The sequence below is a fragment of the Anticarsia gemmatalis genome, chromosome 6 (assembly GCF_050436995.1).
Source record: "Anticarsia gemmatalis isolate Benzon Research Colony breed Stoneville strain chromosome 6, ilAntGemm2 primary, whole genome shotgun sequence".
NCBI lineage: Eukaryota > Metazoa > Arthropoda > Insecta > Lepidoptera > Erebidae > Anticarsia > Anticarsia gemmatalis.
Window position 1 is genome coordinate 8,662,369 of NC_134750.1, and position 27,115 is coordinate 8,689,483.

At 36.4% G+C, this 27,115-nt stretch overlaps 1 protein-coding gene across 1 annotated transcript in view; it reads right to left on the reverse strand.

The window, feature by feature from the left end:
* Positions 1-3,922: 3,922 nt before the first annotated feature.
* Positions 3,923-27,115, reverse strand: part of hh (hedgehog signaling protein) — a 42,832-nt gene continuing 19,639 nt past the window's right edge. Inside the window, exons 2-4 of the mRNA XM_076115650.1 lie at positions 15,045-15,306; positions 6,729-6,871; positions 3,923-6,561 (exon numbers count right to left, since the gene is read on the reverse strand). Coding sequence (XP_075971765.1) covers positions 6,094-6,561; positions 6,729-6,871; positions 15,045-15,306 — 873 coding nt within the window. The 3' untranslated portion in view covers positions 3,923-6,093. The remainder of the gene's footprint in view (positions 6,562-6,728; positions 6,872-15,044; positions 15,307-27,115) is intronic.

Here is a 27,115-nt window from a genome sequence, read left to right on the forward strand (position 1 = left end):
CATTTGCTTTTATACAGTAATGGTAAAAAATATGGTTTAATAAGTGACAACCTACGCAAGCTCTTCAATAAACGAATAAATCTTGCCTCTGAAACAAGTAAGTATATCAAAACTTTGTGTGTAACGAGTCTCTGTTACTTGAACGTGAGTTTGTTAAGCTCCTGTGACTACTTTGTCAATAAGTTTGAAGAATGTTTACAGACATGTAGATCGCTAAATTTAGTTGCTTGTTATAACGACCCACAGTTGTGATGTGTCAGAGTATATTCTAAGATTTATACGCGACAAGGCCAGTTTTATACTTACTTATTTCCTTCGAAATATGGGACAAACTTTTCGTATTAATACTAAACTTTCGAGGTCATTAACGTAATATTTCTAGTAAATCAGCACCATCTAATTTATTTTCTAAATATTTACAACTGATAACTGCAACTGTATAACTACCTCTGTGTCCCGGGCGGGGTCTCGGGTTCAATTGCTGGGTCAAGCAAAGTCCTATATTTTTTTTTAATTTACTGTAGAATATTCTTGAAAGTAGCGCAGGATTGGTTGTATGCGTGAGGAAGACTACACCATCTGATATAAGAGACATGATGATATAAATAAATATAGTACTTACCTACGAACTATGAGTATGAGATATTTGTAATTTGAATTACCCTTAATGTTTGCGATTTCCGATATTTTCTTCCAATTAAAATAATTACAGAATTCACGACAAATTGGGGTGGTTCAGCTACCGACTAATGATCCCCGAGTCTAAATTGCCCGGTGATTTGAGTGGTGACCTTTGTAGATTATAACTTCATAGTCATTTGTGGAAAATGTAACTGTACCGTGGCGGCTTAAATTAATTAACACTACGCTGAACATAGGTAATTAAAAAATCATTTATTGATGAGTTTATTTAATTAATAACTCAGCAATTGAAAATGTACTCGGCAAATTTTGGTTACTGGGATTAATTTTAAATTGCTGTTCTACTTTATTTACAATTTTACAGTACATGCATCGTTTTTAAATCAAAGATCACGTGTAAAAAATGCATCTTTATTTTTACATTTAATATCTGACAAATAAATCTGGTGTTCCACAATATGTTTCCTTTCCTAACTTACGTGCCTCAAGTCAAACAAAAAGATTAATATCGTCGGATCAAAAAATAACATTCGTATTAATATGTTAGGTGAACGCTACGTGAATCAATTAAGTATATTTACCACAGATGTTGTTGAAAGCAGATTTATTTGTACTCGTACTAATAAAGAACATCGAATTCTTTATTTATAATAGGAAATGTCGGACGATGGAATTCTTGGAATCTAAAAAAAATAATAACGTAACTTTGTTGAGACAGACTTCGTTTATTTGTTTGTGTACTGTACTAGAAAAATAATATTAAACGGCTCTGACTGGGACAATTTGTGGCCTCCCTGTAAGTCTAATCAGCAATAAACATGTCAAAAGTTTTGTTTTACAACTCGTTTCATTGCCATATACATACATCTAAATGAGATTTATTGTAGTTTGACTCCTATTAGTGAATTAATTGGAGTCGTATCAGAAAAAAATATTGTATAAACAAGATGTTGCTGATGTTGAGTTGTATGACCTTTTAAATCTTATTTCAAGACTTAATATTTTCTTTAGACGAGACGAAGTAATAAGACAAAACTTTTGTGTTGCTATTACTTTAGATATAAAGAGTTATACGCTCGAGTCGTATTTAATTTTAATTTATGTCGTGATTTAATTTGTGTGACAGGTCGGTGGATGATGTAGAGATCCTCTGGGAAGGTGTTGAGTTGAGTAAAATGTGGTATACGTATAACAAAACGTTGGACATGACTGAATGACATGACATGAATGAAATAAGAGCCTGGTTGTACCTAGCGCAAAGCTTTGGGAGACCCTTGTTAAGACGGGTAAATAACATAATTATGTTTATAGGGGGCTATTAGTGTAAAATAAAAAGGTACATATATGAAGACACTTTGTCACAGATATATTCAGTAAACATATCTAGTATGTGAAAAACTTATTACCTGATCATATTATCATCATGGTTTTAATTTTTTTATATAGGAACTTCTTTTTGAAATTATTTTTATTTTTACGATGAATCGTAAAAAGTGCTATGCCAATAATATAAATAAGAAAACTCTTTCTTATTTTTAAGAATTATGAAAAGATTCTAATCTGAAATGAAAATCATCATAAGTTTCTAACCAGTCTGTTCAGAGTCCACTCACTTTGCACTTTATAATTTAATTTTAGTTTGCATAGTTCCAAGTCACGAAGCGGGAACGAATAGAATGGAATAAAATCATAGATGGCGAGAATTTATTAACTTCGTTGAACTGAAAGTGATTAATTACAACTAACTTCTCGATACGACGCGCGACGGTCATTTGAAAACAATAGCTAAAAAACTAGATAAATTTCTTATCTTAAAGCGAATTCGCAAGGAATATAAAACTTTAACCATATCTACTACATCCTAATCATTCGACCCTTTCCGTTAATTTTGGATAGCTACGTGTTCGTCTTTTCTCCAGGCCATCAGGCGTATGTCTTAGGACATTATTACTTATTGTTAAACTATATATTAACTACCTAAGTTTATAATAGCTTTATAGTTATATACCTACACTAAGATTATTTAAAGCCCACGTCTCAAGATGATTATATGATTGAATTGCAATCATAAAACCGAGATGACTAAACTTGTGTAAAGTTCAGCAATTTATAATCAAATATCTATCAAACTCTGACTTTGAAGTCACAATCGTGCAAGATTTTATTTGAGTTTCATTTGTTTATTGAACGAAGTTAAAATATATTTACATTAATTATTAGCTATGGTCCTTATAAATAGACTGATATTAATTTAAGAATTAATTTCAGTACCTCAGGTTTAACAATTTCTACGTATCTAGGCTTATTCAAATTATTCGTCACTTATTTATACTATCACGTGTGATGAGAAACGCCTCATCCAAAGTTAAATAAAAAAATGATTGAAAATAGTAATAAATATCGTTTAACATTGCAGCCTAACTGACAACATAGCCTTATAAAGGGTAGCAAAATTATTAATTAAATCTATATTTGCAGTTTCACTAATTTGTCGTTTGCATAACAAGGGAGTAGCAAGGACAAAGGAATTTAGTCATACAAATAGACATTTATTATTTAGTAACTAATTTCATACCAATCAGCCACAATATTCAACATTTGAAAAATGTTCACACAACCATCACTAGAGCTTTTTAATAAATCATTTCAATACAAGATTAGACAGGATAAATATTTTTTAACATTTTCCATACTATAACTGTTTCAGAAACTTCTCTATTACATATCTATATAATGAAATACTACAAGCGCGAAAACAACTTACCCGTTTATTTTGTAGAGCAGAAATTCCAGCTATAGAAGATAAATGGTGGCCGTTATAGTTTCAGCTAAATTTAACAATGTTTATTATTGTTTACGTATTAGGATTAGTTGCTTGTGAACAGAATCATGCGATGAATGTACAACTGGTTGTAGTAACACTTTAATTTGGGTGAACTGACTCAATGTAGTCAATGATTATATACTCTAGGTATGTGCGTACTCAGAGGTGAATGGCCACCAACGTGCCTATTATACAATTTGCAATTCGATCCGAGAGGCGTAAAATTTGTTCATTGATTGCAATATTAGGGTCCAATCAAAGCAAGTTAAACACTCTGTGATTTAGTATCTGCGCCGCTATTACGGTTTTCATAAAGGATTTCAGCAACTCAGTATTATGTTTATTTGGTAGATAAATATATGAATAGATGGCGGTAAACTTGTACCGTGTACTTGCCCGCACTACATTTACGGTGATTATAGTGCAGGTATTCTCAATATAAAATAAAACAAAATCTATGTCCACAAAGCCAACATTTTATTTATTTTGATATTATAATACATTTTGATAATACGACAGTGGTTAGCCAGTACATCAAATAATGTCCTCAACATTTTCTTTCTTTACAAGAAGCTCTAAAATTATACACCCACCACGTCAGTGGCGACTGAAGACTTTTATATTAATGCAAATATAACGTCAATAAATAAATAATGTAAAAGCACAATTATTACGTATTAATTTACACGGCCGATGATATACCAATAAGTGTAAACGTAAACAAATCATTTGATTAGTAGTTTACCAACAACGTGAAGTTTGTTTTTAACATACGCGATACATAATACAACATGGGTGATATATAACATTATCGTAATAAGTTCCTTGATGTTTACTGCAATTCGCCGCGTACTGCACTGAAAACGCGGCCAGTTTCAGGAGGTCAAATATATAACAAGTTTTAGATCAGTAATACATTGATAAAAAATAGTTCTGTATTTGTGTCCGTAGTTGTAAACCACGGAGACACGTAATATTCGATCTCATTCATTTGTTTCTGACATCACATTTCATAAAGGGATAGATAACCAATTAATAATAGGTACAAAAGGTACATAACGATGTGAAGAAAAGGAAAGATATGACAGAATTTGGTTATAACGTGATACAGACTTAACTAGTGTATTCCAAAATAAAGAAGAAATGTGATGTTCTATAACACGAAGAAATTGTGTGTTCGGTAACTGTAATACGAGTAAAGCCACTAAATTCAATGGAAATTAATTGTGAAATGAACTCCTAAACATCTGCACACACTTTATGCCACAGTGACTTAATATATTATCATATCAAATTATAAATAAAACTCTCCATTCGTTGCTTTCATGAAGGGGCGGCACTGGTACAATACTGTGTAGCGTTTAGTTTTTTAAACTAAATAATATTAATATGGCAATCATCATGGCATAAATGTATTGTCCAAACATTAGTTAAAGCTTTCCGATTTATGTATGTAACTATAAAATTTGTTAGTATCATCTACATAAGCACTAATCACTATTATATTATAGATTTTTAGTTAATGTTCCTCGCTGACATCAATCGTTTAGTATATAACGTGAGTGTTAAATAAATAATTCAATAATTTTGCCCTAGATATTATTTCTAATAATTATCGTTGCACTTGCAAGTCTTACAACATTCCACTAAATTCAATCTATAGGAACCCATACTTCAGTTCAAGATCTAACATATGATCTATAAATCGCCGTTCACTGTGACGTGTTCAATTGTTCATGAAAGTAACACAACCATAAATACATACAGTAGATATAAGTATGTATAGAGGCTAAGCCGTTTGGCAATACTTACTTCCATGTACGAATTGTATTGTTTTGATTTCGATAAGGTCAAGAAGGTAAAGAAACATTCGAGTTATGGTAATAAAGAAATTCAAAAGATGTCGAGCGTTGAAAAGAAAACCTGGAAGAGTTAATAAATAAATAGTTAAAGCCCTTAGTAATAAAGACGGGATCGGTCACAATAGAATAAGTTAGACCTAAATACTTTCGTCAATTCATAAATAGACACCTAGCTTATAAATAACAATAAATAAAAATCTTAAGGCACTTTTTTAGGTACCAAGATCACAATTTCATCATTTCTAATGTGTGCAAGTAGACAAAGGATTAGATTTATGGAATGTCTGGTTACAGCTGAATACATCGCACATAACGAATACTGTACACTGTTTCAATCAAAACATTTTATATCAGAAATATTATTCTTCAGATTCGCTAAAGAAGTGAATTAATTTTATTAATAATATTTATACAGTAACTTAAAATAACATAAGCGCATACATTTAAGTATTTCTGCATTGTGCAGAATAACAATACCGACACAATTTACAAATATTCGTATGTTAACTAAATAATATGCAAAATTTGCAAAAGGTACCTAAAACTACTTAATAAATAAATTCCAATGAAGATAAGTATAACTCGTTAACGACGAGCATATTATTATAATAAACATTTTAATGTTCACGAGCTAAATATTTACAAGTCGTTGTCCTACTCACTGTACTATTTACACGAGCGATATTTACAAAATGTGTCCTATGCACGTCCTGCGCGCGGTTCATACCCTCACTGCGACCACTCAATGTCAGCACAAACACACCACTAGCGGTACCTATACGAGGACGGCAGCACAAAGTCGCCGACGGAGTACAGGGCGTTAGCGTACCAGTGCACCCCTCGCGGCATTTCGCTGGACGAGCTCCACCGCGCCATCCACCGCAGCGGCGCCATTGCTGCATGCGCCAGAGAGTGACTTCGCACCAGCGCATAGCACGACGCTAGTGCGTCGTCCACTATGATAGTGCCTGCTCTGGTCAGCGGCGCATAAACGCCGTGCTTCGCTATCATGCGAGTTTTGACGACTCTGGACGGCCTCATGACGTCAACCTGTCCTCGCGTCAAAAGAACATCGCCAATCTGTACGTTGGCCGCGAATGACTCCCGCCACCCGTCAGCCGCCGCCAGCAGCAGGAGATGTGATGGCGTTGTGGTGATCGTTACGCCGTTTTCAGCAGTTAATTCGATGAACTGCCGCGTAACGTTTGGATTTCTATCGATAAATGTTAGCACCTGAAAAAACAGAAAATATTGTTAAACTTCGTAATATTTTCCTATTATAAATTCACTGATATTAGTGTTCGATGAAACTACTTTTCATGAATATGATTTCATCTTTAAAATAAGAAGAAAAACTAAATATATATGAGTATTTATTTTAGTGTCGATAGTGTACTTACCTCTGAATATATCATTTTGCCGTCGTCAGAAGCCGCCAGCACTTTGTCTCCTTTTTGTATCGTAGCAATGTCACGAGGGCCTTTTTCAGTATATACCATTGAGCCTTCTGGGAAGCAACCAGCTCCCGTACCCGCAGATGATTCTGAAATTAATAAAATAATATTAATCATTATATATATTCGTTCAACGTGAACACAATTAATAGTTAAAGTAGCATGTTTTAAAAACTTTGTAACTGAATTTAACAAACATGAAAACTATTTAGCCCGTGAGACAGGAGTACGTGCGTGCTGTGACTACATACCATGGTTTCAAGCCAATAAAATAAAATTGAGAACATAAAATCGTGCAAGGGACGATAGTAAATTAGCTCGGAGCAGTCATATCCCTTTAAGGTATAACGAGATTTCTCTACGCTCGTAATTAAAATCGGATAAGATACGAAACAAAAGAGAATCGCGAAGGGCTACCCACTGCGCGGGGTTATCGGCGAGTATACCACTGAACGGAGCTCGCCTTAACTACTACGTTCCACTCGCCTTGCTCGATGTACACAGATACTCGATTCCACGAAATAGGACTAATAATCTCCTGAACAAACTTTTTAAGCGGTAGATAAGCTAATTCAATCCGTTTTGCGAATTCTTTTCATCCATTGTTTGCCCGAAAAAACTGCATCCAAAAAGATCGCTCAGAATCCTGATTTGCTGAACTTTGTTTGTACATTATCTAATAGTATTTATTTAAATCCTCATCCCGCTTAAACTGTACCTGTGCGTAATCTTTTAATTCGTTTGGATCCTAACCGAAGCAAAAAAGGTGTGTATTTACGTGCAACTAAATGGTATCCAAAAGATAAATAATAAAGGCATGAACGTGTACAGCCGCAACCGCTGGAAGTTACTTGTGCCAATTGTGCTATAAGTTTAAATAGCAACAACAGAAGTACCCAACTCACCGGCTAAAATTTAAGCTTTAGTTACAGTTACAGTGGGTGGTGCAATTACACGCGCAAATGAGCACGGCTAAAGATACCTTGCAAAGCCCCTGGTTTGCGCGAACTCGTTAAATTTTGATTTGTTGTGTAACCGACCGACAAATTTAGTCAATCCTCGTTCACAAGCTGTTCTCGATGGATGGGCTGAGGCAGATCACATTACACAATAACTATACAAATTAGATTTTGCTCAAAGTCAAGCGCTTATTGTCAACATCCGTTTGTTGTCCGTTGAACGCATCACACGATTCATTGAATCAATGTCGGATACTTTTGCGTTTTTGTACAACTGCGGTTGGGGTGCAATTTTATTCAATAACAATATTTAGGTAACGTTATTTTTTACATTATATATATATTGTGTATAATGACACCAATTATGTAGAGCATTTCCGGTATTTTTTCTTAATAAAATGGTACCTATTTTGAATCGCGGGCAAGATTAATTGGTATTTTATTTGCTAAATGTCAAGTTTAAGTTATATAACATATGTAAACACCGTTTATAAGTATCATTTGTTAACTATATCTTGCAACCTCGCATGTACTTATTTCATATTACTATATCAACATGTAGTGTAAACGATTTTATCTATCTTGCATTCTGACCTTATTAAGCTTGAAAGCTAACGAATCCAAAGCCTTAAAACCAGTCACAATGCGATTTCATAGTGACGTAAGTAACATTAGGCTGAAGATGCGGCGATAAGAGGCGCGGGTGAGCGGGGTGGAGCGGGCGCGCGGGGCGCGGCGCGGCGGCGCAGCCGAGTGGCCGCGCAGACCCCGCCCCGCGGGGACCACCGGGAGAGCTAGGCGGCGCGCGCGCCGGTCCCGCCGCAGCGGCCCAACGCGCGTGACCATACATTACCAACTCGACAAATGTACGCACGTGACACTATTAATAATTTATCTTGTCCAACGATGACATGTCTTATGGCACAAATGTCATGCTTTTTCAGTATTTTTTTCATGAACCTTAAATATGTATATTTACCAGCTGACCCTCTATTTTAAATGTTTGAACGCTCTATCAATAACATTAATCGGTACAGATTTGTCGGTTAGTTCACTCTTTTTATTGTCAGAACAATGTAAGGTTATCGAGATGCTCACATCGGATCAGTGGAACTATATCTGATTTATATCGTATAGAATAGCAATTAGCCGATGCGTAGTCATGCAAATGCCAAACCGCGCTGGTTATGATTCATACGCCCGCGCCGAACGTTTGCCGCATCTTACAGCGTAAAAAAATAAATAAAAATCGATAGGTTTATTTTTTCTGCAGAAATAGGTACGTTGTACTAGAAACGTAAGAGGCGTTTTTAAAATTAAATGTTACTCCAACTCCAGCAAAGATTCTATCGATATCTTAATTTTTTGTTCAACTGCAACCTCGAACTGTTTGGTTTCGTCTCGCTGAATCGTTTTAAAGTATATTGTAAATATTTATGATACCAAATAAGCGTGTTAATAGTAAGCTCTATGTACATGTATGCGTTTAAGTGGGCACATATATTTATATGCTTAACTTGTAGATAAACACATTAAATGATTTATGTATTTCAATAAATAAATATTTATAGAGCTCACAAACGTCCAATCTAGGCAATTCATAATTCACCGCCTATTCTGTAAGCAGGATTGGCAGCAAAATGATTTAAACGCCAAGTAATCCACACTGATGCAATATGTATCGTCTTGAATTGTAATGTGTTACTGAGATCTTAACGTTTGAATTTATTGCGCACCTGAACAGAATTGACGACGCAGTCTTTACTAAAATATGTAGGTGCAAAAGAAAAGTGAACGGAACAGGAATGTTTCGAAATATAAATATGTTTAAAAATTATACGCTATTGGCTAAGAATGCAGCTTTAATATTTGACCATCAATTTAAATATTTGTTTACCTTTATTCAATCTTAATATACCACTTACAATGAAGGTTTATTTAGTAAAGTAAAGAGGGAAAACATAATTATAAAAGCTCTAGTGGAATTTGCCCCCATTACCTACTACTTTGTGAGATAAAGTGGGGCTTTTAACATTATCAAAAAGATTATGTTCAGGTTCTCATTCAGAGGATTCAATATTAACAACATTGTTGTTGAATAACTACGATGTAAAGAAACAAGTATACACAAATATTATGTTTTTTTGTAAATTATAAATATTTAAACGGTCGGTCGATGATGGGAGATAAGTTTGTTTCACGTGGCGGGTGTGGGAACGTCTTGGGCCTCAGCCACAACCTTCCGGGATGTAGCGTCTCGGATGTCGCGCCCTCGCCTCCGGAGGCTTTCGCACGCATGCCCCGCGCCCGCTCGAGCGCGCAACATCGCTCACTCACGCTTCTATCCTCTCTGCCTATGTTCCCATAAAAAATTGGTCGTATTTGTAAGCAATTAAGTTGAATATTTAGGTGTTGATATTTCGAAATTCGACTCTACATTCTAAAATTACATATCAGCAGTCAGTTCAAAATTTAGGTACTATTAATAGTCCAAACGATATTGTTTATGACGACAAAAAAAATAATAAATGAGCAGTTAAGACGTTAGTATTAGATTAAAATATCCCTTCGTGCTAATGTAGGCACCTAATATTTTTCTGTTGATGAAGTTTCCATTGACATCTACATGTCCGTGTGGACATATTATAATGTCTATGTATACCACTTTAGGGATAAACGTTCGTCCTTCAGAGATAGTGAGGTGAATCGTGACCCGCCGGTCACCGTCGGTCACAGTCGGTCACCGCTGGTCACGCCCCATTTACTCGAGCCTCGCTGTCGAACCTACTTAACTGTCAACCCGCTATTGTTCCTCTTCGTAGAACACATTTTAATACCATTAAACACTTGTCTTGATGGAGATCTACATTGAGTTTTATGTACCAGAATTGTTGAAATAGTTTTAAACACAATGCTTTTAAAAATGTTTATATTTATTATTACTTGTAAAGATCAAAAGATGAAAACTTTTAACTTAATGAAAGCTATCTCTTATTCAACGATAAAAGTAAGTCTATATGAAAGGAGAATGCTCAAAAAAAACCCAGGCTGTACACAAAAGTTATGTAACTCAAAAAATTAGTTATACTGTGTAATTGAATTCCCAATGTTTACCTCTATCAAATTCGATGGCTGAACATACTATTTTGCTATAACTTTTCAGTAGGGGTTTTCAATATATTTTTATATTTTTTAAATAAGTTACCTATATAAATGTTTAATCTTTTTTGGGTCACACATTTTTAATATGGGTATGTAACTGAGTTACAAATTAAAAATATTAAAAAATATATTTTTGAAAAATGAGTCATCATCACCAGGTCATATATGTCCCCACCGAGGGGCACGAGCCTCCCCTCTTAACACAGAGGGGGATCAGGCCTTAGTCCACCACACTGGTCTAATGCGGGTTGGCAGACAATTGGAGGGCTATTATAAGGTAGAAAAGTGTTGTCATGGTGGTAGATTGCTAGCCTATAGCCTATGAAGCACCAAACCCTTCCATCCCTCTACTGACTTTTGCAGTATGCACGGGAAGAAATGCAGCTGGCACCTTCTATGTTTTTTTTTTCGCTCTCAATCCAGCATGGGAGCAATGAGTGATACTGTGTAATTAATTCCAGATATTTACCTCTATCAAATTCAATGGCTAAACATATTATATTGCTATTACTTTTACTTTTACTTTGTTTTGTACTATGTAGTGATAGAATATAATTATTTTATTGTTAATTATTTTTTAAAAATCACAGTTCCATTAAAATTAATTATTTATTAGTATTAGATATTTACTTATACAATTATATTATTAAAAAAATAATCATTGTGATGAATGTTTGAAAAATATTTATTTTTTAAATTCACCTTTTAAATAGTAGATAATAGCAAAAAATAGTATTTAGCCATCGAATTTGATAGAGGCGAATATCTGGAATTGAATCACTCAGTGTCACTAAAATTCTGGGTTACACACCGTTTGTGTACGGCCTGGGTTTTTTTCCCATACATTTTGAGCATTCTCCTTTGATGTAAATTTTATTGCGATCAAACAAATAAACTTACATAACATGTAACACTAGATAAAAACAGCAATAATCATAATTTAATACATCCACTTTTATTCTGCCGCTAGCTTCAAAGAAATCTTAAAAGACGCAAAAAGTTATATGAAACAAGTCAACTGGTTTGAAATATAAAACATTGCTGTATTAATGTCTCACTTAGATATCAAAGAACTCAAGAATGTTATATTGAAACACTTTGATAAAGCGCTCGCCCTTAGTGCGAACTTGTTACTTTTAATGTCATTCATCTAGTCTAGTCTATTCTATGAGCGTTTTATTGCTAATTGAGAAATATTAATAGCCATTCTACAGGCTAGTCAAAATCAAATAAATGACTATATATGTTGCTTAGTGTGGCTTGAGACATGTATGATTGTGTATTAGACACTTCTATAAGAAGCGCTGATGTAGGCGACAAGTTTGGGCACATAAGCATTATCAAGTCTATATAATTTGTGTAAGTGCACACCTAATCTTATGATGACGTTAGTATAAATACCATGAGTCAATGATCCTAATAAAAAAACAATCATCGCCGACCAATGGAAACCAATTAATCGGGTCCAATACAAAAAATTAACGCACGGCATAGTTTTATTGGCGCCGAGGCGATCACTGGATGCTTTAATTTAATATACGAGCATATAATGGGCCAGTTTTATTCTGTCTCTTTTATATGCCGTGTGATAGAGCGAAAAACGCTATTACTGATTTAAAATATTTTCGATTAAATTCCAATCTACAACTTTACAATGGTAAAGCTTTGATGAGGTGTGGTCTATAAAAGTGAAGACAGTCCGTCCCCTGATCTGAGGATATAAGTTGTTGGACTTGTTGAGAAATTTAATTAAAACCATGAATCCATTGATCAAATACGTCAAAAAAACGGCAAATATGCAATACATCTGATTAGCTTTAATTATTTCAATAAGTGACGTTATTCCTATGAAGAATGTGGTCAAGATGTTAGTAAGTTAAGGGAGGTGCGCAAGCGGTGGATGATCGTGCGCGATCCGTCCTTGACCGCGACCAACAAAGAGCCACGACCGCAACACACATACCTACACAAAGCACATTAATTATTTATAAGATCCAAATTAATACTAAAAGACTCGGATCGTACAAAACGCCGGAATAAATGAATAAACATCGAAACAAATTGCCTGCGACCGCGCGGGAGACTCCGCCGCCCGCCGCCGCCGCGCCGCCCGCTATCGGTGCTCGAGCTTTTCATTCTTTTGAAACAATGAGTGCTCTTTATAGTTTCGGGACAATTTTAGGTACTTTTACATACATGTGATTTTTTTGCACCACACTGCACCGCAAAGAAGCAACTTACAGTTTGCATTTGATTGGTATTGTGTTTGATAAGTAAAAGTTACCAACAAAACCTAGTATTAAGTTTGTATGTATTTCATACTCTAAATCAAATTACACAAATAATTCAATTTACACAAAATATATATTGATAGGAAGTCCTACAAAACCTATTTTGATTGGTTTATAATCAGACTTGCATGTAATATGCACTCATAAATACATATATTATCAGCAAAATGCTAATGCCTATAAGATAGTTCATCTATTAGATGTAAAACATTTTCCTACCATCAGAAAGAAAGTAATAGTTTGTATTACTACATACTTTTGAATAGACATAACTTAATATTGGGCTCGATTTTGTATATTTCTCAACAGAAATATGACTGAGGAAAGTCCTTATCGATTACGAAAACTATTGCTAAATCACGAACACATGGTTAGCAAAGACATAGTTAATTATTTACTTGCACGTAGCACCTAAAGAGCCGAGAATGTAATAATATGTATGTAAACTGACGTGGAATGAATACCAACAGTGTGTTGGGCGTATCGTTAACCAAGTTATCCATGTTTTACGGTTTTGCTCCCGCATTTTAATATCAAACCACTTATAGACCCATCTGCAAAATTAATTGGAACTATGCGAGCGCGCCAGAATGCCTCCATAATATCTAAAAACATAAGTATACATATAAATACGCGCTTCTCTCATCGTTATGCCGTATACTCATATATAGATATAAGTAGCCATTGAATCACCGGTGTAATTATAGAAGTGGGGGATTGGCTGCGATGCGGCCGCGTGCGCAACAGACGGATATAGTAGAGTGCGCGGGTGCGAGCGAGAGGGATGCTAACAAGAGGCTCGTTCGTCCGTTTGATCGACACCGCCGGGGCGCGGGCGCGGGAAGCTGTCTGAGATGCATTCTTCTTGTAAAGTTCAACTATATATTTGGTCCGTCCCGTAGCCTGTAGCTCACGGTACAGTTATGTACCCGTAAATTATGACCGTTTGGGTTTTCCTTCACGACGCATGGGTTTTTCAGTATATTTGTGTATACATATAATTTTATGTTAGTAAAGTCACAAATTTTGAGGTAAACCACAGTTATTAAACAAATCAATTTATACGTTTATTTGTACGAAGGGGTATGGACACTAACACTTAGCATTCCGCTATGTTTGGTTTTTCTAACACGTATTATCGGTTTACATAAAATGATCAGTTTTAGTACTTTGACTTCTAATTATTGCGATGGTACTAATAAAAATTTATATTTTAGTATCATATTATTTCACATGACATAGATAATAAGTTATGTTTTACTGAATTTTCCTTGTTAGGTGTGTGTGCTGAAAATTAAAATCAACTAAAATGACTACTTCATACAAAAAACCCCGTCATAATTCATACAACAACAAAATATATAATATAATTCTTCTAATAAATATAAGAAAACGCAACCAGCAACACGTTATTAATTTAAACTAAGTTACGTAAAAAGCGGACACAGCACGTCCATACAAAAGACTTCAACGCATTTCACATTTGAAGTAGGGCGCTTTAAAAGTCATAAGTACCGAGTATGTTATTTATTGTATAAAACTTATATTATTTCATGGTTATTATTAGAGTTTATTATTTATTTCGTAGAATACGAGTATAATTAATAATATTTTTCTGTTGTACTTGCAACGTTTATTTTTATATTTTAAATAGACTTCTACGATTAAACTGTACTACACAATAACAATTGTTATTACCGAAATGAGGCAATATAGTAATTCTTTACCAACCCGATATTTTTTAATTTATATTGCGACTTTAATTCTTAATATGACTGCTATAAATTTAGCACATTGCACTAAATAAAATAAGTAGAACAATAAAAATGGGCACACGTAGTGACATTTACCTGTTTTGACAGAACAATGTATGTAGGATCGGCTCTCGTAGTAGACCCAGTCGAAGCCAGCTTCCACAGCGAGTCTGGCGAGCATGCCGTACTTGCTTCTGTCGCGGTCGCTGGTGGTGAGGTCCACTGCGCGGCCCTCGTAGTGCAGCGAGTGGTCCTGGTGCGAGTTCTCCTCGTCCCACCCCTCGATGACTCGCAGCCGCACTCCCGGCCACTGGTTCATCACGCTTATCGCCAACGTATTCAGCTTCTCCTTGCATCTCTGAAATATTACAACTTTCCACGTAAGTGTGTGCCAAGTGTGCATGTAAATAGTTCTTACGTCAACACTATAAAGTCGAGCGTAGCTGGATGTTTTGTTACGTTTGCAACAGACTCGTAGACATAAACAATGATTCAACAACGTAAGCATTAACCAGACAACGTATTCTGGATAAGCGCAACGTTTCCTCGTGTGAATCAAGCTTCGTGCACTAAACAAAGCCGTGTTCAAACTTCATTATATCTATCAGTATATTTACATCGCAATTCACGGCAAATGCCTAAAAGGTCTGTAAGTGGAGTGCACACTCTCAATAGACCTCTGAGAAACAATATCGACGCTCTAAAGACGCGCGAACCTTTTTGTTTGCACCTACTAAAGAAAATACCAATAGATGTGCTAACAAATCGACAAACGTCGCCGCCCTGCGCCGGACAACGCATCGCAGGATGTCGGACGTTTGTCGTCGAAGAATAAATCAAATTACACACGCTACACAAAAGGATCGACACAGAATTTGTTTGTGGAATAGCTGCGCGGGACGAATCAAGGAAATGTCAAAATATTTATAAAGAAATGCGGACAATACGCGACGCACCGCGTGTCGGCTTTGTTGCGCGATGTCAACTCACTCTATGCAGATTTCGGTGTAAAAAAATTTGGAGATTGACGTAACGAATCGAGGCTAGGAACCGGGCCGGGCGCCCCGCCTGGCCGGTGTATTCGACCACATTCATACGACAGATAGTTTGGAGCACCGTATATAATTATTTCTACGAACGTTTCAAGTTTTCAACCGCCTAATAAAGAGTTACGAGAACTGCGACAAGTTTAACGTCGGCATTGCTTTTATTTTTCAGTTTTTTTTCTGCATCAAAATTCCATAACTAAAGTGCTTTAATTTTCTTAAAATTGCAGCTGTTTTAAGGTCAATTTAATTACTAATAAGCTTATCTTCCGTGAAGTATGTGCGCAATGTGAGAGACGAGCATGATGTGTAAAGTGTCGGTAGCGGGGGCGGAGCGGGGCGCGGCGGGGAGGTGAGCCAGGGATGGTGCACGCTCAGGAAGCTCAATGTTTGCTTCTCCGCAGACGTCTCGGTCCGCACTAAAACAATCGAATGCTAAATGCTTACACAAACACTTGCTGCATTTAAACGTGGGAACACATCGGTGGCGCAATTAACCATCTTTCACTCGACGTATCTACAGCATTCTTTCGAAGCTAATTATTAATGTTATTTCCAGATAAAACTGCTGATGACCAAATTACAATCACTGCGATTTCGACAATTACTCATAGATAATATCGACTACCATCACGTTTAATGGGTACCGTTGCATATCAGGTATATCGATTTCTCCATGGAAAGCGTATTCATCCATAAATTTGATGCTACTTGTTTGGTTCACTGCTCAAGTGCTCACAAAGTATAGGTACAAACGTGAGAAGGCAGATGAAGCAAGTCTTGTATGGAGTCAGAGGGGCGAGGCGACGTGGCGTGGCAGGCCCGATAGGCTATTATAAATTCATTATGCATATTTTTAGTAAACAAGCTGTCGATCACAATGCTCGCGCGCCGCGGGGAGCCCTGCCTCCGACACCTCGCCCTGTCCCGCACACGATACCTACATACCCTAATATCACGATTATCATCAACACGGCATGCAACCGCGTACGTATACATATGTGTGTATATTTTCCTGCATATCCAATAAGAATCGAACATTAAACCAGTTTTTACGACGAAGTCAATTTACGTAAATTTATTTTTGCAAATTATCAAATTACACCACATCAAAAGCTCATATTCAATTATATTGATTAACAAAAAATATAACAAGCGTATCGAATACCTAAGGTCAAGTTTTAAAGCGAAACTCCGCGCTACCTGAACCGGTGGCGACCGAAGCACTTGCGGACGCATAATGAAGGCCGCTCGATGGAACTGAGGTAAAAATGAAATAAAAACTCTAAGGATCATCGCACTGAAACAGCGGCTGCAGTAACGTGAGAACGCCGAGTGCTGTCTGCGCCGCTTTCTGCACTTGCACGCACGAGAATTATTAGAGGCTGCACTGCGCCTGCGTCTGTCTAGTAACTACCTCATAAACCAAGCGATTCATAACGTACATCAATTAACTATGTCATTAAGCATTCCTATCTTACCAGAAGAAAAAACACAATGCAAGAAGTCTCCGTGCACACCATTCGCCACCTCGTCCTGGCTCGGGCTCGCCGTTAATTTATAACCACCTCCCTCCGCGACCATAACAATATATTAGGATAATTAAATGGCTCTTTACATTCCTTAACACATGGTTTTTTCTACAAGGCCACTGGAGTCGAAAAGCCCCGACCAATGCTGACTGGTTTTTGATGTCCCGTTTTTTGTCTTTTTGTGGAAACCACAACAAATAGTTTAAGGGCATTTTTTGTTGTGCCGACCGTTGATTTTGTTCACGCAAACCGATGAGATTTCTATGATAGCCCGTCCAGTAAGGGATGCTTCCAGAGACTGAGTCTACAACCTATAAGCGTCTAACATACACAATTCAAATATTTAATGTCTGAGAATAATCTTAAATAACCATATCTCTAAATAACACACATTTTAAGTAATAAACCAGTATATCCTTTTTTGAAGGTGCAAACGATAATTCAATAATTTTATAGTCCATATTAACCAAAACATGAACAATGTAAACGTTTGAAACGTGTAAACATTCAAATTTAGTGACGGCCAAAGTACATTTATTGTTGCAGATCTGTTTAGACCGTCCGACGACTTAAACGGCACACAAAAGCATTTAAACTAAAATAAGACCACTTAATGCTTGATTTTTATAGCCTGCCTTATTTCCCATCATACTTAGGTACCTGCAAAAATGACGCGATCCAAAAACGTATGGTTGACTCAAAGCTAAATAACGTTTTCGATGGTACAAAGTACAAATTAGGCGGCATAATATCCCCTGTATCCGACTAACACCTTGTCTTTATGGCAATGAAATATTTTTTTCGGATTGGTTGATGGCACCGTTGGGAGGGACCATGAATGATTCTCACAGATCGTTTTGTTCAGTCACAAATAGTTATAGAAACCGCAACGTGTGAATCACTGGTTCGGGCGGCCATTTTCTTTTTACTTTTTTATAACCTGTATTAGATTGACTACGTAATTACACAGTCACAGACGCGGCCCGCTATTATAGACCACGTAGTGTTTGATTACTCAGTCAATTACTTAAGACTTAGAATATATTTATAACGAAACTAGTTTTTATTTATTTTGTGACCCACCGTCACTCAACCAAAAAGATATGTCTCGTATTCATTAGATATGTGCAAGCAAATACGGCAAATATTTGCTGACCATAATTCCTAGTGTCTGGATGGCTGTCGAACACATCATAAATATGCATAGTGTGGGTGCATCACCTGCGTCTTTGATGTTCAAAGCCCTTTAATGTTTGTCCACGAAAAATATCACCCTTTGTTGGCTTAATGCTGCTGTCGTCAGTGCAATGTGAGGCCGAGGCGCGCTAACACATACATTCACTCTCCGCCACTAGTCTCTAATACACTATGAAATGTTACCACCAGTAATCACCTCAGCTCGTTAGCAAATTCTATTAGTGAGCAAGAAATCATCATATAAGTTTCTTTAACATTTATGTCTTGCTCTAGGCGAAATACTTTATTACCTTGACAGAATAATGTAATTGAAAACACTGAATATTCTAAAAGCAATTTCAGCTACGACAATCAGTAAGTAACTTTAATATGCTTCTTTTAACAAAGTAACAAAATTAGCGAAATTTGTTTTAAAAGCTCAATACACTACGTACTACATAGGGAATTAAAAATTCGTTGAGTTAGTTTGTAGCAACATCTATGCCTTTGTCGAAAGCTTTTTTCCCATTGAGAACTATATTTTGTATGTAAAGGTGCGCTAACCAATACGGTCCATAAGGCTTTTAAGGAGTCGCGGGCGCCTTTCACCGTGTTGGAAAAAATCTTTTGAAACAAGATACCGATATGCCGTATTTGCTTGAGCCACAAACCTGTGTTAATACAACGTTACACTTCATTCACTCAACTGAAGGAAGTGTCTCGTCAGTCGTTATTTGTTATTTATACTTTCTGTGATGAAGACGAATATTTAGATGAAGCTAAATGACAATTCAATACTTTCAATCATAAAAATTCAAGCTTTTGAAATTGAATCATGATAAATAAACTTGTTTATCGTTTCAGTTGAATGCGGCTTTTATTGTGATTGAAAGAATGCAACATTAAATTTTCACCAACATTCCGTAAATGTCAACCTTCTACGTATGACAAGTGCAACAATGAGTTTTCTTGTTTGCAAACGATTAGTTCCAGTTGCACCTCTGATTTGGTTCGCATTTTTTTTTAAGGTTTATTGTAAGTTTACAGTGTGTAATGCCCGTGAGACGGATGTAATTCCATTATTTATATTATTGTGATCGCTAAGTCTGGCTGACGTGAGGTCAATGGCGGAGTCAATGAGAGCATGCTCACTAGTTGCAAGTCATCCGAATGAACGATGGAATCCACGCTTCCGACATCGATCAACTCGTATATTTATCCTTTGTTTCTCATCTCGCTCTTTGCACACGGATTTTGATACCATTATACCTATATAAAAATATTCTTGAAAATCAACATTATGCTACGGTATAAAGCACTGGTTTAATAACGATAAATCGAATAAAATGCTTTACTTTCATCGTTCTTTGTAATTTACATTAAACTGCCTTACGAAAATTGCTATAAAATTATAATAATTATGAAAACCTACAATAATTACTCTAAAGTAGAATTAAGGGTTAAATGCAGCTACTAAGTGGTTGGCTTGCTCGAACACGTCGTAAACACCATATTTGCTAAATCGCGGAAAGCTATTAACATTAACCGGCGTATCGCGCTAATTTCCAGCGTCAACCCTCGTCGAGTCGATAACTGCTGTTGATCGATTTGCATCCGTAATTACGTCACTTTTAGCGAGCAGGTGATGAAAACGCGACAAGTACGTGATTGCGGGAGGCGATGCCCGCCCCTTCCGACGCGACCGGTTGTGAGCTTTTACTTAGCGCTGCGCCTGCCGCCGCCGCCGCCGCTCCGCCGGCAACTACTTTGACTATCGCCATCGCTGTCAGAGGTCTAACAGATAAATTTGCATACATTGACCACGTATCCTTTAAAATGCTACTTCTTCTTATTTAAAAGTCGGTCCATGTTGTTTTCATAAAAAACCTTTGCCATATATTAAATTGACCAGTAACAACTTCACGACAAAGATTCTTAACTCTACTTCGTCTAAAAACTACGATAAAAACCTTTATTTATAAAAGGTTGCAGATTTTAAAAGAACCTAAAAGAACAAAATATTCTTGGCGCGTATTTGTTATCAATATTATTAAGCGTTATTGATTTATCAGCATGTCAAAACTTAATAATTCTGCTTGTCGCGTCGGATTTTGTACGCACTGGTGCGCAGCTCACGCACTAATCTCCGCGCCGCGGTACGGTCTGCTGCATGCCGTTGTGGTTCACAGCTAACAACCTATTCTCATCGACATCTCATCCTCAAAGAAAAATAAACCATCTTTGTTACACCATTGACGAGCAATCGCCGCTCTCATTGTTTATCCCTCGCCCCAAAGCGAAGTGATCACATCACGTGGGTGTAAAGTAAACACCGCACACGTATCACACTATACGTCCTCTTTTGCTGACGGTCCCGAGGAGCCTCTTGATAATATTTTATAAGACAAATAACCCGATAAAGATGTTTTGACGTGAACCCGTGTTCATCGCTCACACCAAAATGCGTCCAGTGAACAAGTATAATAAAATATTTATTTACAATTTTGTGCTTTCGGGTAGAAAAAAAATAAAAGTTCTAATTTAGTGTCAACTTTATTGGTGGCGAACGAAGCGTTAAGGCGATCCGTCGAATGTTTAAATACGTTGACAGGACTTAAGGCGGCGGACTTCACGTAGATCCATTAGCATTGTTTTAAAGGATTAGAGCGTCGTTTACGACACTCACCGTGGGGCGATGTGTCGCTCGACACGCATATTTTTATGACACATGTCTTTTTATTTCAAATAATCAGTGTGAAACGACTACTGTGTCGAAGGCACTGATAACTTATAGTTTTTGTAGTATTGTAAAAACTTGATATGTGACATAGTTTGTTTTTACCTACTGTACCATCTGTACCTGTAATACCTGTATAATATGGTTGATGTTGAATGTGTTTCTAAGTCTGGGCTCTTTGACCGCTGTCGTGTCAATCTGGCGACCGCGGTTAGTGTCAGATTACACAAAAGATCGTTTTTAGATTGTTTTTGGGCCGAAATAAAAACCGATGTCTCCGGCAATTTTAAAAATTATTCTTCGACTATCGGTTAATTTTTTCATCGCTAAGTGTTACCTATCGTTAACATTACGAAACTACAACTATAAACCTTAAATATGGACAAAGCGATCCTAATCTACTATTTCGAACTGTAAAGGATATCTTGGCAGAATTTCATGGAATATTGGTTTACATGTAGATGTATGCGCATCAAACCAATTCGTGATTTATCGAAGAGACAATTTGACGTGGGACTAAGATGTTGCGGTTATTTCCGCATCACTACTTACGTGGGATTTGGCGACAAACTCGTAAAATTAGTTTATTCGATATCTTTACGCGGTTAATGCGAGCATCATTTGAATAATATTCGAATGTGATGACGCATTATTGTAACATGATTCATTTGCTTTTTGTAGAACATGTCGCAGGAACTAAAAAATGTTTATCATAAAGAGCGCCAGATAATTCGTTTTCGAGTCGCGTGTTGTTATTTATTTTGAAGTAGTAACTGTTTTTATCAATGGGTGTCCATTAGATGAGGCCTTTGTGTGCGTTGGTGCGAGGGCGCGGGCGTGAGAATAGCCGCGCGGGAATATTACTTTTTGATCGCATATAACCCTTTTTAATGTGTCACTTTTACGTTTGCGCGCCTATAGCTACAACTTCGACAGTAAACTTATCTTTTCTCTGTCAATACCGAACTTGAGAAATTAGTAAACGCCTACTTGATAATATAATCATTTAATAATAACTTAAGTCGTTGGCAAAAATATAAAACGGTATGGTGCTATAATTGATAATATTAAAAGTTATAAAAAATATAATACGTTGGCACAACATTCACTGGATCAGGTGTGCAGTCAAGTAGCTATTAATGCGACTTATCTTGTGAACAATGCATTTGGACCGATGGCACATCAGTCAAATGTCGTTGTCAGGCAAGCGAGAAGCGGCGTCACGATTTATTAATTTAGCTGATGTAAACATTTGGTTTTGTAAAAGAACCCGTTTAATGCTGATCATAATTTAATATAAAGCGATCGTAACGAACTCGCAAAAATAATTCGGCACCATCAAACGCAACGTTGGAAAATTAATTATCAATTTGTCGTGGGTGCCAGGGCGACATAAATCGATCGGGTGTATCTGCCTCCAGCCACATTAGCCACGCTCCAACATGAGATAAGGATAACAAATGCTCAGTTTAATGTTATCTCGACATCGCGGACATGAGAGAGCTTTTTGCCACCACATCCTTCGACCTTCTTGTGTTTGGACCTTCGATATCTTTAATAAATTCATGCTCGTGTAAGAAGAAAAATATTTGTTTCATTTGTAACTTTATCTACCCGGTTTTTATACTAACGGGTGTCGTTAAGGTTTTGAACTTTACGAATAAGGATTGTAAACCGCAGTGTGCACTTTAAACACCTAGCCAAAAAACCCTGCTAATCACATTGACATAAATGTGGTTAACTACAAGTAGGCACACATCTACAAGGCCTGTAGTTACCAGTGTTTATTCCGCAAATCACAGTTACGTGTATTTTTCCAATTGATTTGTCAAAAACTATTTTATGTTAACTTGTTTCACTTTTCTATTGACATTTTCCATATTTATTTCTATTACATAAATATCGATATAAATATAGATCTATAAGTTTCAAACCTTTTATCGTACTAAACCAATTCAAATCAAGGGAAGAACTTTCACTATAAGATATTCAGGGAGCATAATTAACTTCATAAAAATCTTTTAAACTTATCTCTTCGAGTATATTATCAACCATAAAATTATAATACACTTTACACGTTCCCGTTCGGTTTAACTTATTTTATTAGTAGTAATAAATAGAACGTTTAGTATTCATGTTCTGCGATAAACGATTACCTGTGGCTGCGTGGCAAAGGCGTTATACGAATAAAAAAATTGCATACATACATTAACCGGTTGTTATGTATTATGTTATGTACATGCACCCGTAATATACCTAACGACTGCGAAGTGTTGAAAAATGTGATATTTATGTAAGTTCGCCATGAGCAACTTTGTTGCAAAGTTATTATGCCTGCATAAGAAAACCATTTAAACATATAGCCTAGAAGCGTAGTGATAGAAATTAAAAGCTTATTCTATGTTATCCGACTGCATCAAGCCATAAATAAAGAAAACTACCTATTCGTTTTCATATAACTAGGTAACTGTTAGTCCTGCAAGGGCATATCGGGGAGTTATTCATATTCAATATAAAATGGCGACCTTTTTCAGCCACGGCTAGGGTATAATTATCAAGCCACAGGCGCATGCGAAATTGGGGTCTCACCTCGAGTCGGCGGCCATAAATAAACTAAAATGACCGACGGCCGGTGGGAGGAACTGTGCGTTAATGAATAAGCTGCTTGACCCAACCACGCCACCACGGCCAGCCTGCAGCGCACTCGCCACTGCGATCATCGGAAAACCCGCCTGACTTCATTTAATTTCCGTCCTCCTATTGGTTAAAATCATATCAACAGTATGTTTCCTTATTATATTGACTCTATAGAAAAGACGACGAAACGCTACATGTCTACATCTACAACCATGGCGCGGAATCTATCGGTCCCTATTATCTACTATTAAATAAATAAAGTCTCAACTTTCCTTCCGTGCTATATTGGAATTCGATATCATTATTAACGCCCGATTGCGGTACAGAAAACATCAATTTATCTCACTTACACAGCCTCATTCAATTTATCTTTTGAATGATCGGATTACACAATTGTAAATAAATGTTAAAAATTACCCAACACGAAATACAAATTTGAATATGAATAGTTAGGCGCCATGTAGGCAGGTACAAGTAAAGACCGGCCCGAAATAATAGGAGACAAATGTCCCCCTTAGAGAACACAATGAACGACATCTGAGCGATCAATCCACTTTTAAGACATGCTAATTTGAAAGCCTAGAGCGCTTTTAAACTATTTAGGGTCATAATGGCCTGCATATATGAATAAGAACAACTTCTTATAGACTTAAAAGAAAAACACTACCGTCAAGCCGTGGTTTTGAGGCAAGGTTGAGCCTTGACAAAACATGTTTGTATTCACGTCTACGTTCATATGCCATTTGTTAGCTAAAAATTCTGTTGTGGTCGTAATTTTTTTGTTTTGACAAGTAATAGTGCTGTGGGTGACAGAGATACTCAATATCGTATGAGCCACGAGGTTGATGTCACGAGGCAGATCCTCAACCCGTATCAGTAGCGTGGCAAGCTCAGGTAGGTCGGGAGGCAGCTATTATTTAAATTAATTGGACATAAAACGACATCGCCGAACACAAAGCGTGTCGCCTGAACAGTCGGGTCGCGGACCGCGGCGCTCGCGCTCCGTCGCGTGATAAATCAAACGTTCACCATTAACTTTTTCATGACCACATTGATCACACTGTTGTTTCATATGGTACCTACGTTGTTCTATGTATTGAGGGATTTTATTATATTAGAACTAAATTATACAGACATGTACTGCAAAATTATGATAAATTTTGTAGCTTCTAATCAGCACCAAATAAGTTCATTGACAATACTTTATTCCCTATAGTAACTAATTCGTAACATATATGTAATATTATATTATGGTTTGAGATTTCATTGCATAAAGGTAAAAGCATATTAAGTTTGCAGAACTTAGAGTATTAAACTACTATCACTACTATGAAATACTTAGTACAATTAATTTAAGAGATTTGTGGGATCATGCGCAAGAGTGAGGCTGTCGCAGGAGTTGCGCGCGCGCCGGCCGCAGTCCCGGCCGTGCGATCGTTATCAGACGTCGCCGTGTCGACTTCACAATGCCATCTTTTGTGTTCCGACACGATAATTTATTGCCACCAAACACTGCGCTTACAAACCGACCGAGATAATTCTGCGATTTCAAATTTAATTCGACCACGCCTTATAAAACACTTGACTTTATATTGAAAATTGTAACTATTATGTATACAATTTATTTTATAAAGCTTTTAAACATACTATGTTTAAAATATTAGCAGGTACAGCTATACTTTTTAATGTCTGAAAAATAGGATGAAGAATAAGCCGAATATTGACAACCATAAGAAGAGCGTCGAGGTAATTGTCAGAGATTTATGGAGAACCGATTTCGAAACCAACTTTTTGTATTAATTAGGTTTTGTTTTGTTGAATTTAGAAATAGTTAAATATCATCATACTGGTTCATTTACCATATCCAACTACGTGTAAATAAACATCTCAGCTAGTTTTGTAAGTTAGCTTACAAAACATTTTTAGGTTATTTACAGAGTTGTAAATGTCACGGGTTCATTGTAAATCATGTGCTTTGTACGTTCAACAATTAACATTATTGTGTTTGTTTTCTTCTTGTCTCATCGCAACCTTGCTTAAATACTAAAAGCAATTATGTTAGTCAACAATAAACAAGTCCTTACACACATAATGGCAAGTACCCACAATACCCACATATAACCTATACTATAGGTAGTGTGCTCATCGAAGCAACAATTCAACTGGCTAACTAAATATTTTGTATTACCCAACAATTGTAAAATGCCAATCCTTCACAGTTAGATGGGTTACAGTACTTACAGTTCATTATATCTTTAGTTACACAAACTTTTACGAGCGTGCTAATTAGGTAATTTAGTTCTAAACACAACGAATATTATGTTGTAAATTTTATATGCTTACTATTCGTATGAACTGCATATTTACCATGTATATTTTCCGTGTAACATGGCATACTAGGCTTTATAAGAGGCTTATTATTTGCTGCATAGGTAATATGTTGACTGATATCTTCAAATTACACCGAACTTCATTTTATTTTTCTAATAGTTCTCTTTTATCAACTATGGATGTCCAATTAAATAATTCAGTCTTTCAAGATTCCGCTTTGGCGATTTCCATTTGCCTCTGCATGTTTCAGGTCAACGCATCGAGTATTTTAATAGTTATGACCGGTGCGCCGGTCGTTGTATTAAAACAATGACCAATAACTTTGTATTTATGTCTCATTGGGCAGTAGGCTTAACGTGCATCCGTTCAGCTTTATCTGCCTTGCTATTAGTCTCATCTCTTGCCACTTATAAATAAATTAAAAGTAAAAAAGACGGCAGTCTACTCCACTGTTTCATTATTTGCGTTCTTCAAATCATTATAAGAGAGGGCGAATGCGCAGTTTATGAATTGATGTTATCATTTGCAAGAAGGAAGTTCAACTTTCCCGCGACAGTTTGAATAACAATAAAACACAATCACGACTGAGAGTCGAGTGTGCCTTATCGGAGGCACGAAGTCGATCGTTCATAGTCAAAATAATGACGCGAACATACTGGCCGCCGCGGGGTAACAATTATACCCATTAGTTTATTAATCGCAAACGAC